Raw genomic sequence first — 16,938 nt, forward strand, 5'->3', positions numbered from 1 at the left:
TGTACTTGCTCCAAACTGTTCAGAAGTGCTTAATTTAAAGAAGCTTTTAGAACCATTCTGCCACATCTACAGTTGTTCTTGCTCTTAGTGCAAGCATGAATTGTTGGTATATCCAAAGCCATGTACCTATGCATGAACACACTACACTAACACACAATGTCTGACATTCTCCTCATAATGACTGCAGAACAATTACTGTTACACAAGACACATGGAATTGCACTTGGCACATCTGGCAGCACCACTTCAGTCAGGAATATATACTGCAAAAAAAAAATAAAAATAAAATAATAAAAAAAAAAAATCATTCTGGAGAGTATAAGTTTCAGACTGTTAAGAACATCATGACTACAGCAAGTACTTACAATGGATCATTGTACTTACTAATGAACAAAGCCTGTTGAAACACTAAACTACATGATTATTGCTTAATTTCTAGATGTGGATACACCTCATTGCCTCCCTGTACAGACTGCACTTTGAAGCTGAAATAATGAACTACAGTGATTAGAGAGCAGCTTTTAAAGGGAACAAAACTTAGTGCCTTTTCATTAAATACCAGGAAGAAAAAAAAAGAAAAACTTCAATGAGAAATAGTCCTTTAACACATCATTTTTCAAGACTTTTATATGTCCTTAAATTATGTATGAACAATCCTTCCCAAGTGAACGTGACTATGCCTGCACTAGAATTTAAGAACTTGGGCAGCTTTTTCCAGGTTCAAGTTTAAACTCAAATCTATCCAGAGACATGAGTGCCTTATTTAAAAATCAGCATTTTCATCAAACTTGCAAGCTATTATATAGGATGCAGGTATTAAGCATCAGAAAAATAATCTGTTGGCATCAAAAAGAGTCACTCTGAAAAGAAAATGTTTTAGACAAAGAAGAAGAAAGATGCTTTGGAAGTATCAGATTCAGATTTCTGATTCTTGAGATTAAACAGCCGACCAAAGTTGAGAATGGAAATTCTACATCCATCAATAAATAAGCTTCTCCAAACAAGGTTTGTAAGAGAAAAAAAAAAAGAGAGTCACCAGTTGCACTGGTATAAAAAAATAGTAATAACAGTCCACAAACAATCTCTTCAAGCAGCTTCCTTGCCATTCCCTTCTCCCATCAGTTATCTTCACACAAGCATGCCCGTTAAATGGCAGGAAATCCAATAATGATACTCTACAGAAAAAGAAAAAAGCATTTAAAAGATGATATAATTGAAAGAAACTTGTGTAATATAAAACCAGCCCTTTCACGTGTGCTCCACTGGAGTTGTATTGATACATTTACCTCAGTCTTGCTAAGAACCAGCCCCCCGGATACCTGGGCCAGTTGGTACCAAAGCTGACTTAAAAGCCTAGGGCTGCTGAGCAACTGATTTTATTTCCAGTTCATATGCACATTTTCTTTCTCACCTACTTCATACATTCATTATATGCACTGACAAGGGATCAGAATTCAGTATCGTAACTTAAAACTCCTCAGTCTCGCTAATTGTACAGGATTTATCTTCAGTATTTGCACAATGGCATTCAGGCTGCTGATGGTTCAGCCTATTTCCTCAGCTGCTGTGGAAGAAACACTTCAAACTGCAGCTAAATTTATAAAATTTAAAATAAAGCAAAATACAAAGAGTGCAAATACACGCACACATTACACGTTGCAGTACAGACACTGAGAATTAAACACTAAGCTAAAAGTGTATAAACATCAACTAGAAAGAGCCCATGTCTGCAAAGCATAACAACCCCAAGCAAAAAAGCCTAAGCCAATTCATAAACTGATTTCACCACAACCAGAAAGCACCCAAAATTCCATTTCTGAATGTTAGATCATCCTCCATTTCACCAGACTAAGTCCACATTTGCAGCACTGTGTTCATGCCAGGACTGGAGAAAAATTAGACCCAAGGTAGAACAACTATAATTGCTAAATTATATATTTAGCAAGACTATGTAAGATAATGTTGTTTAACAGAAGTAAAAAAAAAAAAGAATTAATTAAAAAGAAAAAAAATTAAAGCAAAAACAATATTTCTAGCAAGAGGAATGTTGCATTTGGTCCAGGAATTTAAAAAATAATCCCTACATCCAGGAGACCACGCTGGGAAAGAGAAAGCCTACTTGGTTTGCACAGATCTAAAGTGTTTGTCCATTTTTCCTAAGGCCCTGGATCCTGAAACTATGTCCTTCCCACATTCCCACCAACAAGTCCTTCCATAGAGTTCCAGGGGCCTGAGCTCACAGTTGAATCCTTTCTTACAGAGAAGTGAGATGCTTTACCATCTCCTGCTTCAAAAATCAAGGCTTACCCACCTTGATTCCTCCTCCCACTAAACAAACAAACAGGAAAATAAATTCATGAGCAATAAGTCCAGTGAGGACGACAATGCCGCTGATAAATCCGGTCCCCATTCCACGGCAGGAACAGGTAATGATACACTTCAGTTTTCAATTTGATCGAAGCACAGGAGTGAGCTTTGCACTCCACATCTAAAAAAAGGAACATGTCCTAGCTTAGCTCCATCATGCCTGCACCAGCAAATTGACTTAATTGTAAGCAGGGAATTATGAAATCTGAAGTGACTCCAGCGGCGCTCCGGGGAGATTCCCGAGGCATGGTGTCTATAGCAGAGACACCAAAGGGCCATCCAGCTCACTGGCACCCCTGGGCACAGCACAACAGCCCTGGCTCTCTGAAAGAGGCCAACAAGGAACAGGAACAAAACCTGGCTTTCCTGGATGATCAGCACTGGCCCAAATAGGAACAGGTGAGTTTAAATACCAAAAGCACAGGCTGGAGGCTGGGATTTGAGACACTGATTTGTAGTTGTGAGGTTACGCCCAGGAACAGCTCATAGGGGCCTTGCTAAGGAGAAGTTTTTGATTCTCCTCCTTCATCCTTCTCCCCAAAGATAAGGGTGGAAAGGGAGGCTACAGCCATCACAAGCTGCTCTACTGGGTGTTAGCACTAGAGGACAGGAGAGGAAGGCAGGCAGCAAAGATATTGCTAAACTGTAATTTCTGGCTCAAATCCTGGTTTCAGCCTGATGATGCCAGCATGATGGAAGAGGAGAAGTCAGATGTAACTCAACCCCTGGGACAAAGGCACTAAAAAGAAAAGTAGGAAACCAAAACCTTTTGCTGTGTCTTTGATAAGAGTTATAGAGAAAAGAACTCCCACCTGCAAACACCCCTTGGCCTGTCTGTCAGGGGATTCACTTGGAATTTAAGAAACTGTTTTTACTTTAATCTAATCTATTACTGGTGTTGGGGACTAGTCTGAACTAGAGTTGCAGCCTCTGAAGCTGTAAACTCCTGACCTAAAGAGCCTTTGGGCTCTAAGCCCTGCCAAAACTCCAAGTTTGGGCCTCCTAAGCAGGTTCCTTTTTACCAGAAAGGAGGGGGAAGGTAGAGAAATCACTCTTTGCGGTGGAACAGCCCTAATACTGATCACTCTGCTCCCTGAAATGCTGCTTTTGTCATCTAGTACTGGGGGGAAAAAGAAAAAAAAAGAAAGAAAGAAAGAAAGAAACTATAATTAGCTGGACCATGGCCAAGGCTGGAACTGCTGGTTGGCAAAACTCTACTGGGACACAAGGCAAAAATCATCTGGCCTCCAGCACTCGGAGATTCCTTCATCCAAGGAATCAAAGGAAGACCTTGTCCTGGTCCACCCTTCCTCTAGGGTAGATTCAGTTGGGGGTTTTTTTAAGGCAATGGATAACTTGAAATGAAAATTGTTTCAGAACTAATTGTTTCAGAACTTTACAAATAAGATCTTGTGAATAAATTCTGGATTTCTGTTAGTTTCTCTCATATGGTTCAGTGAACTCTGCAGGTAAAATGCACAATTATTCACTGACTGGCTATTCTGGAAACCATTCTAAAATTTTATTTTAATTTCAGAAAGAATAATACCAGGACTCAGATTTGCAGAAATTCAGAACTAGTCAATAGTGACCTGGACCACATTGCTCAGCATAATCACTTCAAAGGGGACTAAAACTAACAGGATAAAAACAGAGAGTTCCTCCAAAACAGCCTATACACCATAAATTCTTAATAATGTAAAGGGAATGGGCTGCCAGTTACTATTATCTGGCATATCAAGTCACTGGGAAGACTTACATTCCTCTATAACCTGGTTTCATAGAGTTGAAAGCAATAGCACCTTTCTTAAATAAAAAGTTATTTCACATGACACAAGAGTACCGTTCCCTTGAAAAAGCAATATGGTTCACACTTTAAATTTAAAAAGCATTTCTAACATGGATTTGCAATGCAAAACATTCTAAATACAAATCAAGTGTAGCTGACAGAACCATCTTTTTGAGACAGCCTACAACGAGGCACATCAGATATTAACTATTTCTATTTATTACACTACAGAAACCAGCTTTAAAGCATAAAATGAAGGTGCTACAGAGACATATTTAAGTGATTCACGTTGCACACCAGACTGAAGTTACTGCAGCACAGACATGCAAGTGATAAAAGAGAGAAAGAGCAATAATCCTAAAAAGTTTGCCAAATCAGTGTCTTTCCCACAAAATTCAACTACTCAGACACAATAGGCAATAAAAGCCCCAGGCACCAAGGCAGTGGTGAAACCATCTGAGAACAAGGGTCATTCCAACATCACTCCTACAAGAGCCAAAGCTTTGCTTTATGAGGCTGGGGGAGAAGCTGCAGAGCTCCAAAAACTTCTCTGCAAGCAGGAGGGCAGTATTAGGGACAGGGCACCCCAAGGAGGAAGGAATACAACCCCCCACGTCCCCTCCTGGCCATTCACAATCCAGGCAGGAGATACTAAAACGAGCCTCGAATGTTCCTGTCGCCTCAGAGTGAATGGGATGTACGGGAGCAGCGGGAGCTCCTCACACCACGGTTGTGAGGAAAGCACAGGGCCTTGCAGCATCTTCACTGTTGGAATTAAAACAATTCCCAGACACATCTAAAGCACTCTGAGCAATGGTATGTAAACATACAAGTGACTGTTCCTTGCACATGATGCGAACACCACTTGCCATTGTGCCTGGATTAACAAGCAAATGCCGCTTTCACAAGCCTTCCCCCCTGCTTTGATGTATATTTAGCTGCCATTGCTAATTTTTATGACTGTGACAGCAGGTCACACAAAGGGGTTTGGAGCCCAGATTTCTAAAGCCAAGCCCTACTCTTAATGCTAATTTCCAAGTGAGAGGCATTCTGAATTCCTAAAGAAAGCAACTTGTGGTTTTGCCACAGAAATGTTTTCCTTTTGTCAGAAAAGTCAGCTGCTAACAGCCATGGGTCAAAACAAAACCTAAACTGCATTTCACGGTCCATAATTATTTATGTAACAAGCAATGGAAACCGTATTTCAAGGGACTACATTTCTCAAAAAGCTTTCCCAAAACCCGCAGCAAATGGCAAAGCACTAGGCAAAATTGAAATCCTAAAAAAGGGTGGAAGACACAGCATCAGTCTTCTACTCAGCAGCTAAAAGAATCAAGGAAAAGAAATTCCTCCTGCCCGAGGAGAAGGCAGGGGAGACAAGACAGGGTCAGCAGGGTCAGCCAGCTACTCAACAGCATTTTTGAACATCAACTCTCACCACCATTTTGGTGAGTATTTATCCCATTTTCTGCATCTAGTAAGTTAGGTAAGATAAACCTAAAGCTACCTTGCTCTAACCAAAGGAGATCTTCCCCTGTTCAATACTTAACTGCATATATTTAATGGGATTAAAACACATGGAAACACTGATTCCCTTGCTGACCTTATTGTACTGCTTACAGTGACTGAGATCATGATGATCCAACATCTGAACAAACCCAGGACAACCCAATGTGTTCATGGTTACAACACAAAGCCAGGAAAGAGCAAATGTACATCTGGACAGAGTATGAGGGGCAATATTAACACTACAGGGATAATCTCAGCCTATCAACTGATCTCTCACTGCCAAGATTCTCTTAGTATCGCAGAGAGAGGAGACTTCAAATAATTTCTTGAACTGATTTAGGTTTTTTAAAATGTGAAAGCTTGAAAAAACCCACAATGTTGCATGTCTGTCTTGACTGAGAACACACTGATGCAACTATCAGCTTAGAAAAGCCCCAGTCCTTTAGATAATCCCCCACAAGTCCTGATTAAAAGTGGATTTAATATTATGAAACGAAGCATAATTGTTCAAGGCGACCTTGGGCGGTTTCTTACACGGTGAGCGCACTCAGGACGACAGCTGCACTGTCAAATGCATGATAAGACAGGCTGATAGCAAGGTCCTTCCCAAATATTTCCCTCTCTGAAGTAAAACAGATGCTCCCAGCTCTTCCAGACCACGCCTGTCTCCTGCTCTATTTCAAACACATGGAATGAAATGGAGTCGGCATTTAATAAGCGCGGGCTGTATCGACAGCCCCTCCAACGAGCACGCCCGGAATACACGCATTTTGTTTCCTCTGCTTAAGCCATTACTGATTTTATGTCCAGGAAAATTAAGGTGTACGGGCCAAAAAAGTGGCTCCACGATAACAGGGGCACTATTGCCACCTGCTGTCGGAAAGCACTCTTGTCATCCCGGCTGAGGGAAGTCAGACTTCTAAGAAATCCAACTTTGGATTTGGAAATACCAAAAGGTGTTTTGCCTTTATGCTGCTGGTTTTCCCTAGAAAGGGCACACTGAAAAAAGGTCCAGGGTAACCACGGCATGAAGGATCAATAATCACACTGGCTTCAGACATAGTAAACGGATTCAACAACAAATGCACAAAGAAATGAGAACATATTGGCCCAGGTAAAACAGTGTTCTGAAAGCATCAATGCTGAAAATAGGCTGGCAAATAAATGCAGGTATCACAGACCTTCATGTCAGATTGGACTACTGAAATGTCTACCTTGCCATTTCACATCTGATTTGTACAAACAGACTACGCTGAATCCTGTCAGAGGAGAAAACTGGCCATTAACTTTGAGCCAGGCTATTTCCTAGAATCACAGAATGGTCTGTACTGGAAAGGACCTTCAAATATCAATTAGTTCAACCCCTCCCACCATGGGCAGGGACACCTTCCACTAGACCAGGTTCCTCAGAGCCCCATCCAACCTGACCTTGAATAATTCCAAGGATGGGTTATTCACAACTTCTCTAGGCAATTGAATATTAGATACTTAATGTTCCTGCACACTCATCTCATTCCACTCAGACTTCTACAGCAGCATGGAACAACAGGAAAAGCCTAAAAGCTTTCTGAACCTCAACATGCGGTGTGTCTGGTGACTCAGCCCACAATCTGTTAGTTTAAGGGGCCTTTCAAGTGCACTGTTCCAGTGGAAAGTATATTTTCTTCTCTACTGCTTTTTTTATGGCTTCTCAGTAAGTCACTGAACGCTCACATCCCACTGCTTGAAATCATCACTTGATTATCATTAACATGAAGTGCCTCTCTGTCTGCAATGCCTGCCCATATGGCAGGCTGATGGGCAGAGCTCTCCTGGAGGCAATGCAAGGTTTAGGTCTCCATTCCACCATCCACACACCCTGCTCCTGACACCACACCTGATGTGGCAGGTTGGCGTCCAGGCCCATGTCCGAGGCTCACAGCCCTCCAGAAGCCATCCCTGTGAGCTGCCCAGCACGGCTGTGAGCACACCGGTGAGCACAGTACCAAAAACATTTCCCCACAACTCATTTCCCCCTCCCAAAGCACCCCAGAGCAAGGAACAAAGTTCATTCCTGCCATGTGTCTGCAGCCCTGCCAAGCCTTTCTCCTTTTTTAATCCTTAGGTTTTGAGTTATATTAATTATACCTGAGATACTTTCAAAGTGCATTGCAACCATCCTTTATGCAGTGCAGTTCTGAGTGAGCCTCTTCAGCCTTAAGCCTTGGCCACATCCTTGGAGCAAATGGTGTTTGACTGAGGCAGCAGCTCCAGTAATCCATGACTAAATTAAACCACACCTCTGGCTGCACTTCCCTTTCATTCCCTAGATCACTGTCACTGTACACAGATTTTTAGTTTTTCATCCAAATGAGTATTACACTGTAGGGAAGAACAGCACTGAAATGAAATTAGGCCAAAAGCAGAGGGCAGGTTTAACCACATCTACAGCTCACCAGCCATGCTTAAAACACTTCCCACAGAAAGCAGCAATAAACTCACTCACTCACAGATGTCATGACTGAGAATGACCGATTCCCTCAACTATTAACATTGACTTTCCTGATGAATAAGTCAGGACTATATTTAAATTAGTCTGGGGCTTTTCACACAAGTGTAATTGCACCAACTGTAAATTAACTTGAGAAACCTTTGATTAACACCACAGTCTGCTCGCAGTAAAGATGAAAACCAAATTAACAACAATTTGTTAGCAATATTGGTTCTATTCCTAGAGGAAATTACAACAGTGTAAGTTATATAGGCAGATGCCAGATGACTCCATACATGAGATTTCAGTACAAGTTTTCAGTTTCCCTGTCTGTAAACTGGAAATAAAACATTTAAAGTACCTTTACAAAACATGCCACTGGACAGCAAATTCACTAAGAAGCTCCCAAGCATAAGGAACCATTTATACAGAAAAGAACAAAAACCCCACAAAAATCAATGTTAATAGATGCAAACATCCCATGTCAAAATCCCATAAGCAACTTAAGGGCAGATTTTACATTTTGTTCATTCCGCTTTCAATAGCAGGAACATTTAACTTAAGGGACTTATTTTTATAGTGAATTTTTGAATAGCAATTTCAAATGAGCTCCAGAGTAGGAACTACTGGTCACTATAAAATAAAATGTGGAGAATAAGTATATACCCAGTGCTGGGTCAGGCTCAGCAACCGACTCAAATACCTTCATAATATTCAGACAGGCCACTTCTGAAGTAATTTCTACTCCAGAAGCCATAAGATGAAAATTCCGTGTGATAAATTAAGTTGCCAAATGAAATGGATTAGCAATCAGTGAAATTGCCTGATGTCAGATCTGTTCCAGATTAGAATCCATCCTTTTTCCCCACCTGTTCATTAAGCACCAAGTTCAAGGCGACGGCGGTGACTGATTGTGCATTAACAAGCTGTTTGTGTGGAAAGGCAGAGTTCAGCCACTATCTGCACCTACACACTCCTATAAGTAATTCCCTGATAATATATTCAGCTCCCAGTATCAATGCACAGCACTTCTACCCTGACATGTAATTTTGGATTTGAGAAAAATGGGATGCCTCATAAACAATCAGATTATAACTCAAGGTCAAGGCCGGGGAAAGAAGAGTCAGGAAGAAAATCTGTTGCTATCTCTAGTTAGGAAAAGTGGATAAGGATATTGTTATGACACTAAAATACTGAAACACAGTTGTGAAGTCACAAGCCTGAGGGAGGAAAGGCATATGTCATTAGGAAAGGTGGGACTTAAAATGAAAAGGGCTATTTCATCCTCTAAGTCGAGTCATGCAGAGGAGACTCACTGCACAGAGGGAGGTGGTTTCCTGGAAGGAAATATCATCTTGAGGAGTGTGAGTTTCTAAACTAAATGCCAGCATTGGACTGGAAAAGGGACATAAAAAGCTGTCTAGTTATCTTCTTCACTAAACCTTTTTGCTACTTAAGATTTTATTTCCCATTTGTTTTCTCATATGGAAAAGATACTCCCTTTAAACAGTGATACCCTCTCCCCAAATTTGGGAGTATTAGCGATGATCCCAGCACTCAAGTACAGTTTACAAGGAGCCATTCAGTTGCTGTAACTGTAGCAACCCTCTAACTGCAAACTTAGAAGCAATAGTACAGATTTCTTACCAGAGAGAGCTCATTGAATACAACTGATCATCTTCCCTTTGCCCAAAGATTAAAGGTTTCTCTTCTCAGTATCAAACTTTTGTACAGATATCCAAAAATATTTTTCAAAGCTAAGAAGAAATGTCATTTCTTCTAGTGTTCTGCAAGTCCTCTTCCTCCTCCTAATCAAATAAAAACAAGGAGAACCCTTTTCTGCCCCTCACCTAATCCACCTTGCCCATGGTAAAAACTCCCTCACAAGCATATTAGTACATGTCTCCTCATCTTAGAACTGGGCATAAGATTTATTAACAAGCAGGAAGTGAATGAATACCTGAGGTCAGCAGTGAAAAACTGCTGCTTAAGGTATATCAAGTACACAGACATCCACGTCACACCCACCTGAAAATTCCACTCCTTCAAATGGTCACTGCATAGGATATAAATAGCAATGTGGTTTTCCCTATATTTATTAAAAATGCAGAGGAAGTTTACTCTTTATCTCTTAGTTGATGCTATAAATATTGCACAACTTATTTTTCAAACCTTACTGAGGTTTTTACTGCTTATTTTTATATCTGGGATTGTCAAAGGGACTAAATGACCCCTCTCTCCCTCTCCTAAACACAGACACACCCTCTGAGCTCAGTTCCCACAAGTTATTTGGAAGTTGGCTAATTGTGGTTATCTGGCTTCCAGGTGCTTGAAGCACTTCTGGCATCAGGATGAAGTGACATCCAGGAATAGTTAATTTGTTAAAAAGCCCAGTCATCACGGATTTATGCAGGAAGCACATGCCTCTAAGAGAGCCTGTTCCCATTCTTAGAGTGTAATAATGATAGAGCAGAAGAGGATATGGGAGTAAAAATAAGATTTTTGTACAAATCTTACCTGAATCCTCAAAAAAACCACAAAGGACATGACATAACAAGATACCTTAGGTAAAACATCAACTTAAACTAATACCTGTCTGCAATGCAATCAGCAGCAAGGAAGTTCTAGGAAGCCATTCTGGAAGGAAAAGACATTTACAGGGGTAGATAATTTACATTGATTTTAGCAAAGTGGCACATCAGCTGCTTTTTTCAGCTCCCTTCTCCCTCGCGCTGCTTCTCAGATCTCCACTCTGATCCTGAATGATTTCCAAGCAGCTGTTTTGATGTGGTTCTTTTGACAATGAACAAAGACACAAACTTTCTTCTACTGTTTCCTTAGTTGCTCTCTTTTAGCATAAAATATATATAAGATATTTTTGGGAAGTAAGTACCATTCAGTTTGTCTGTTAAAAGTCTAGGAGAAAAGGGGATCTTTTTGTAGCAGAGTTCATCAGTGATATACTGATATTTAGCTACATAAGATCACGATTTATATCTCATTTCCTCCTCACAGGCAGCTATTTGAGAACATACATTTTTTTGGCAATACATTCGTATCCAAATCTGGAGACAATCTGAACCACCTGGAACCCTTCCACAGCTCCAAAATGTTCAAGATTATTCCCTTAATTTTAGGCATGTTTAGTTGTTCACATAAGTCAACGTAAACATTCCAACTGTAAGTCTCTTCCTGTGGCCTTAATTTGGATATGACTACTTATTACAGAAGACAGAATTTCTAAGTTTAGAGAGAAAGTCTCAAAAGGGTCTTTTCCTTCCTTTCTTCCTAACCCAGGGCTTGAAACAGGTAGGAGGGAATCAGTCATTAACATGTGGCATAGTCAAAAAGCATTAAATACAAAAATAACCTGCACAGGTTTACCTCCAAAACTCCACTTCCTATTCCATGTTCAGGGGGCTGCATTTTACTGAACTTACACACAGAAGCTGGTACTGTGACTTTCTGCTTTATCTCTGAGGTTTGGATAACTTCCATTGCAGAAGGGAAAACAATGGGGTCGAGAAACACAGGTTTAGATACAATCTAAGAGATGCTCCAATTTCATTGAAACTGTTTGATTTAAAAGGAATCCCAGTGCAGCAAGTGGATGTTTGGACAAATAACACGGATCTTGAACCAAAACACCCTCCTCATGTAGCTTTTCCAGCTGTCCTCCACAGTTTAAAAGGTTTAACAGAAAAAAATGTAACACTGAAACCAGGAGCAAATCAAAGGCTTACACTTAAAATTTAATTCCTGCTTTGACATACAGAGAGCATTTGATTTTTTTCCAAGGCAACTGTAGGTTAGTGTTTTAATCTAAACTTATTACCACCTCATAGTAGTTAATATATTAACCACTTAAGGAAATATAAAAGAAGATTACAAGAGAGAGTCAGAATAATCTCAAAAATCCACCCATACCAAAGCCCTGCCCTGGGGCTGCTGCTCCGTGTCAGCCTGATACACCAAAGCATCACTGTATAAATAAGGTCCTTTCAATAAGTATCTCTGCCAAAATCTAATCTGAATCTCTCATTGAGCCCAAATACAATTTAAAGAAGACAACAGTAGAAACAACTTCTTCCTTTTTGCCAAAAGCCTTCTAGATACTTTCAGAGTGTCATGTCCCTCTTCAGGTTTTTCAGTCTCAGTTTGTATTGTTTTGAGTGGTCTTTAAACCTTTTCTCAAAATTGCACATTTAAGAGGCGTTGTTTTGATTCTATTTTTTATTTCTACTCAGAGATGCATTTCTCATCAGGATGGCAGGCAAGTTTACAGGCAGATAAGGTCATTGGCAGTCTGGGATATATCAAGCAAAAGGAATAAAACTCTTTTAAATAAAGAAAAGCAAAGTATTACTATTCCAAAGCTTATCTGCAACCAGCTCCAGCCTCTAATTCAAGGGAGGCCCATGAGCAAAGAGAAGTTAACTACAAATGGAGAGAAGTGTGCTAATATTGACTTACTGGAAAGCAATAAAGTAAGGAAGTCAGGGAGGGCACTACTGGAAAATCATCTTAAAAAAAGAACTAGGAAAAAATTAAAATAGTAAAGCTTCCAAGGCCTTGCCAACACAGAGAGGAGATCACATTACATGGATGCTACCGTTTGTTTGTAATTTAGGAAGGCTTTTGTGCAAAAGCAAGCTAGAAGATTAATTAAGAACTTTTACATGAGAATACCAGCCTCAGTACTCGCACTTTGAAAGGACTAAGGATTCTACCTGTGCTTCCCAAAACCCACCAGCAGATCTCCACTGTTCAAGTGGGGAGTCACACAGAGAGAAACAAGATCTGACAACCCAAGAGTCTGTTCACAAACCTCTACACTGTGTGAGCAAACATTCCTGTGCTCTTTACAGACATGAGCCAGTACCTCCACAAACAAAGCCTTTTACAAACATATCTATTTTTGCCAATACAGCCTTGGGAATCTCTGCACTTTACTGCATCACAGAGAAGATACTGCAACGTTTCCTTCCAACAAATGAATCCCACCAAAAATTAGTTCTTGAAAAATTCATCAATGCCACACAAATACTAGGTGGGGAAAACATTTCCAGCCTCAGGACAAAACAACCACATTCTTTTTGGGGTGAGGAGTGCAACCAAAGGTTGCAGAAGGTTTCCAAGGGGAAACCTTCCCACAGTCTTTCCAAAAAAAAAAAAAACCAAATCAGCTTACTATAACCTCATACACAAATCAACTAATTGCAGAGGCATTTCCCTCCTTTTGTCACAAGATGCTACACACAGTTCTTCACCTCAGCTGCCCACATGGAGACAGTCACTGAGCAAGAAGAGGTACTAAAACAGTTATAATTCTGGAGGTCAGGACCAAAAACTTGAAAAACAGAATCTCCCAACACAAAAGCAACTACACAAACCACATAAAACAAAATCAGAGTTCATGTCACCTTGTTGTTAAGGTTTTCACCTTACCTAGCCCACAAATGGCTTGATTTATAAAAGCAGACTGGAATGTACTGCACCAGCTTGGTAAGAAAATTGAGCCTTCTACAATATGATGTGTGAAGTCCCAGCTACAAGTGAAGTCAAAAGATGGATATAATAAGATTTTTCACGGTGACCACGCTATTAAAGTTTCACAATAATCCCTGTCACAGTAAAGGCACACAGGATGAACAGGTGCAATATAAAGGAATCAGGGGAAGAGGTCTATTTTCCAACAGATTTCCACAGGATACACCAGTTTCAGGCAACTTTTCAGAGTTCTCTCTTGCAGTGTGGAGCTATAAAGGATTTTCAAGCCATGACAATGCAAAATATTTCACCACCTACCAGCATTAACGATGGCATCGACCTCCAGCAGTGTAATGTCACCTCTATAGAGAGAAACTTTCTCACTCAGACTTTTCTTCCCCTGCACGTCTTCTTTAGTGCTTTCACCTACAAACAAAGAAAGCAGTAAAATCAGGTTACAAACGTGGGTCTGAGATCATTATTTACAAGCCCCAAGCAGGCAGCAGTACAATCACATATTGCTGTCACGCTGCAGCAGCTTCCAGTTTCACCTCGAGAGGGCACCGATAACCCACACAGAGAGCAGCACTGCCCTAAAAATCACTCTGCTTGCCTGTTGTTTCCAAATACAAAATAGTAAGAAGCACTGAATCCTTGCCCGCATACCATTTGATTACAAAACCGTATAAACAAGCATTTTCTGAAGCGAGATCCATCAAATTTTATTTCATAATCACAAGGGAGCAAATTGCAACAACAAACTGAAGAATTAGTTAAGATAACCCTCCTACTAGAACAATAGTTTCTCCAAATGAGTACAAAAATATACAAGCACGTCGTTTGCCAACAGCCCCAAAATTCAGAATGACCCCTGTAGACAAACAGTCAGGAGAAGAAAAGCCTGAAAAAAAACACCATCAAATTTAAAACTTGAAGCTTTGTCACCTTAAATTGCTCAACTAGAAGGAGGCAAGTGGTGAAGACACAACATACATCGGCCTTCAACAGACTTGTTAATACATAATGTTACAATTAACAACTAAGGTCTGTTATTCTGAAAAACTCTTTAATTTTTGCATCACCAAATCATTTGCACCCTGCTCAGTCTATTGAGCGGTTCAGTCACCTCCAACCCTTTCACAAATGCATTGCCCAAAGCTTCACCAAGTCTTGCACTGTTAGACATGCACATCATCAGCAACGAAATGAGGAGGGAAGATTATTAAATTGAGTATTCTTAACATTCCTTTCAGCAAAATTCTCAAGAGGCTCGAGTTCATCTACTGGTCAGAAATAGAACTCATTTGCTAAAGTGACAAAGTGGGAAGCAGTCTCAAATCTTCAGAACAAATAAATTTTGTTTGTAAGCAAAGAGTCCTCAATACTTAGTGAGAAGGTAGAAACAGTCCAAATAAATTTGCCTCTTTCGTCTTACCGTAAATTCCCATGAATTTGAGAATAACTGCTCAAATCTGACGGCATTGCAAGCAACATCCCTGCCCTGGCACAGCCCCTCCTTGCTGAGCTCCTGGGGCTCAGACCCATTCCCAGTGGCGAGAGAGCAGCTGAGACAGCCACGTGCTCAGACCTTCTGGGCTCATGTTGGCATTCCCAGCCCTCTGACAGACAGGAAACAGCCTTGTGACAACACAGTGCATTTGGTGTCAACCCCCTCTCCCCGCCCCGTGCTCCCAGTGATGCCATCACCCTTACATTCCACCCTCTCGTTCCATTTCCCAGCCCTCTGAGCTCAGCTCAAGGTGCCGGTGGGGGATCGCAGCAGCACCGTGATGCTCCGCACGGGGCTCTCCCTGCTCCTGGGGCTCTCCCTGCTCCAGGGGCTCTGTGCAGCATCGCCCCTCCCCGGCACCCCCGGCGCTGGCAGCCGTCCCATCAGGGTCTCGGCCGGGCTGGATGTGCCTGCCCAGGCCCTGCAGCAGCCGGGCACTGGCGCTGGCGCTGGCACAGGCAGTGCCGGCCTGTGGCCCCTGAAGGTGCTCGGCTGTGGCTGCTTGGCCTTGTCCCTGCTGGTGGCCGCGCTTTGGCTTGGATGCCGCCTCTGGAGAAAAGCCAAGAGGCCACGGAGAGAGGTGAGGGATGGGGTCAGGCAGCTGGGATGGTGCCAGGACACACCACGGCCTGGGGCTGCGATGTGCAGGGTGAGGACTGACAGCCCCTGTGTTGAGCAAAGCCTGGGCAGGCACCGAGGGCTCTCTGCCTCTGCCCCAGCCCTGCACCCAAGGCCAGAGGCAGAGCTGGGCTCAGCCTCCTTCCTCCCAGGAGGAAGCGAGGACTGGCTGAGCCGCCAGGGCCACAAGACAGAGCCTGCCTGTGACCTGCTCCAGGCATCCTGCTGCCTGGGGCAGCCCAGCCAGGGCCCAGCTCCCCCAGAGCCCAAGCCCAGCCAGAGGGCTCTCAGCCCCCTCAGGCCCCTCTGCCCCTTCCATCGTGCTCCCTGCCCTGTGTCTCCCAGGAGAAGGGCTGGACACCCTCGGCATGGCCAAGGACCTGCTGCCTGGTGGAAGGTTCCCACCTCAGCGACGAGGGGATCGGCCGGCAGAGGGAAAACCCCGTGTCCCTCATGAACTACCTGAGGCACCTGCGCCGCCGCTGCCTGCTCCAGGACATGCTCCAGAGGGGAGGGAACAAGAAAGACTTGGATGAAGAGGCAGCACTTTTCTCTGATTGAGGAAAGAACACCTGATGGGCAAATGGAGCAATATACTGCAAGATTTCTAATCCAGCCTTTTTTATTATTAAAATTATTTATGAAATAAGACAGCTTTTATTTTTTAAGTTTAATCTTGCTAACAAGTTGACTGTAACTCCTATGAGAAAGTCAAGTCAATGGTCACTAAATCACCTTTGCATCCACACAAAGGATAGAGTTGATCCTGGTACATCCTTTCTAAAAATATATCTTTTGTTTCAGCTATTTTTGAAGACACACAGAGTGGAAACACTATAAATGCTCCAGCTTCTTCTCTCTCCCCCTCTGCCTCAGGAATATATTAGAGTTGAAATTCTTCACCAGAAACAGTTGATCATTCATGTCCCATCCACACTTTTTCCCCTCTAAATCCACCCATCATCTTCTATCCCTTTGCCTATGCAACCCAATTTCATTTAGCTCTTCCTCCTAAGTCACCCTTTGGCCCCAACATCTGAGTCACAGAGCCACAGCTTGAAGTAGGATGAGGTTGATTAGCTGAGCTCTTTACACCAAATACAGCAAATAAGCAGCCCTTGTCCTCAGCTTTACTTACAGCTCCTTCCAGCTCACCCCAAAGGAAAAGGGCCTTTACGACTCACA

At 42.1% G+C, this 16,938-nt stretch overlaps 1 protein-coding gene across 3 annotated transcripts in view; it reads right to left on the minus strand.

The window, feature by feature from the left end:
• MACROD2 (mono-ADP ribosylhydrolase 2) overlaps positions 1-16,938 on the minus strand; it is an 836,463-nt gene that overhangs the window by 806,321 nt on the left and 13,204 nt on the right. For all 3 annotated transcript variants that reach the window (XM_029961674.1, XM_029961673.1, XM_029961672.1), the window contains exon 2: positions 13,944-14,051. In XM_029961674.1, the coding sequence (XP_029817534.1) occupies positions 13,944-14,051 (108 nt within the window). The remainder of the gene's footprint in view (positions 1-13,943; positions 14,052-16,938) is intronic.

Source organism: Manacus vitellinus, unplaced genomic scaffold (assembly GCF_001715985.3).
Source record: "Manacus vitellinus isolate BGI_N305 unplaced genomic scaffold, ASM171598v3 scaffold_38_pilon, whole genome shotgun sequence".
Classification (NCBI taxonomy): Eukaryota; Metazoa; Chordata; class Aves; order Passeriformes; family Pipridae; genus Manacus; species Manacus vitellinus.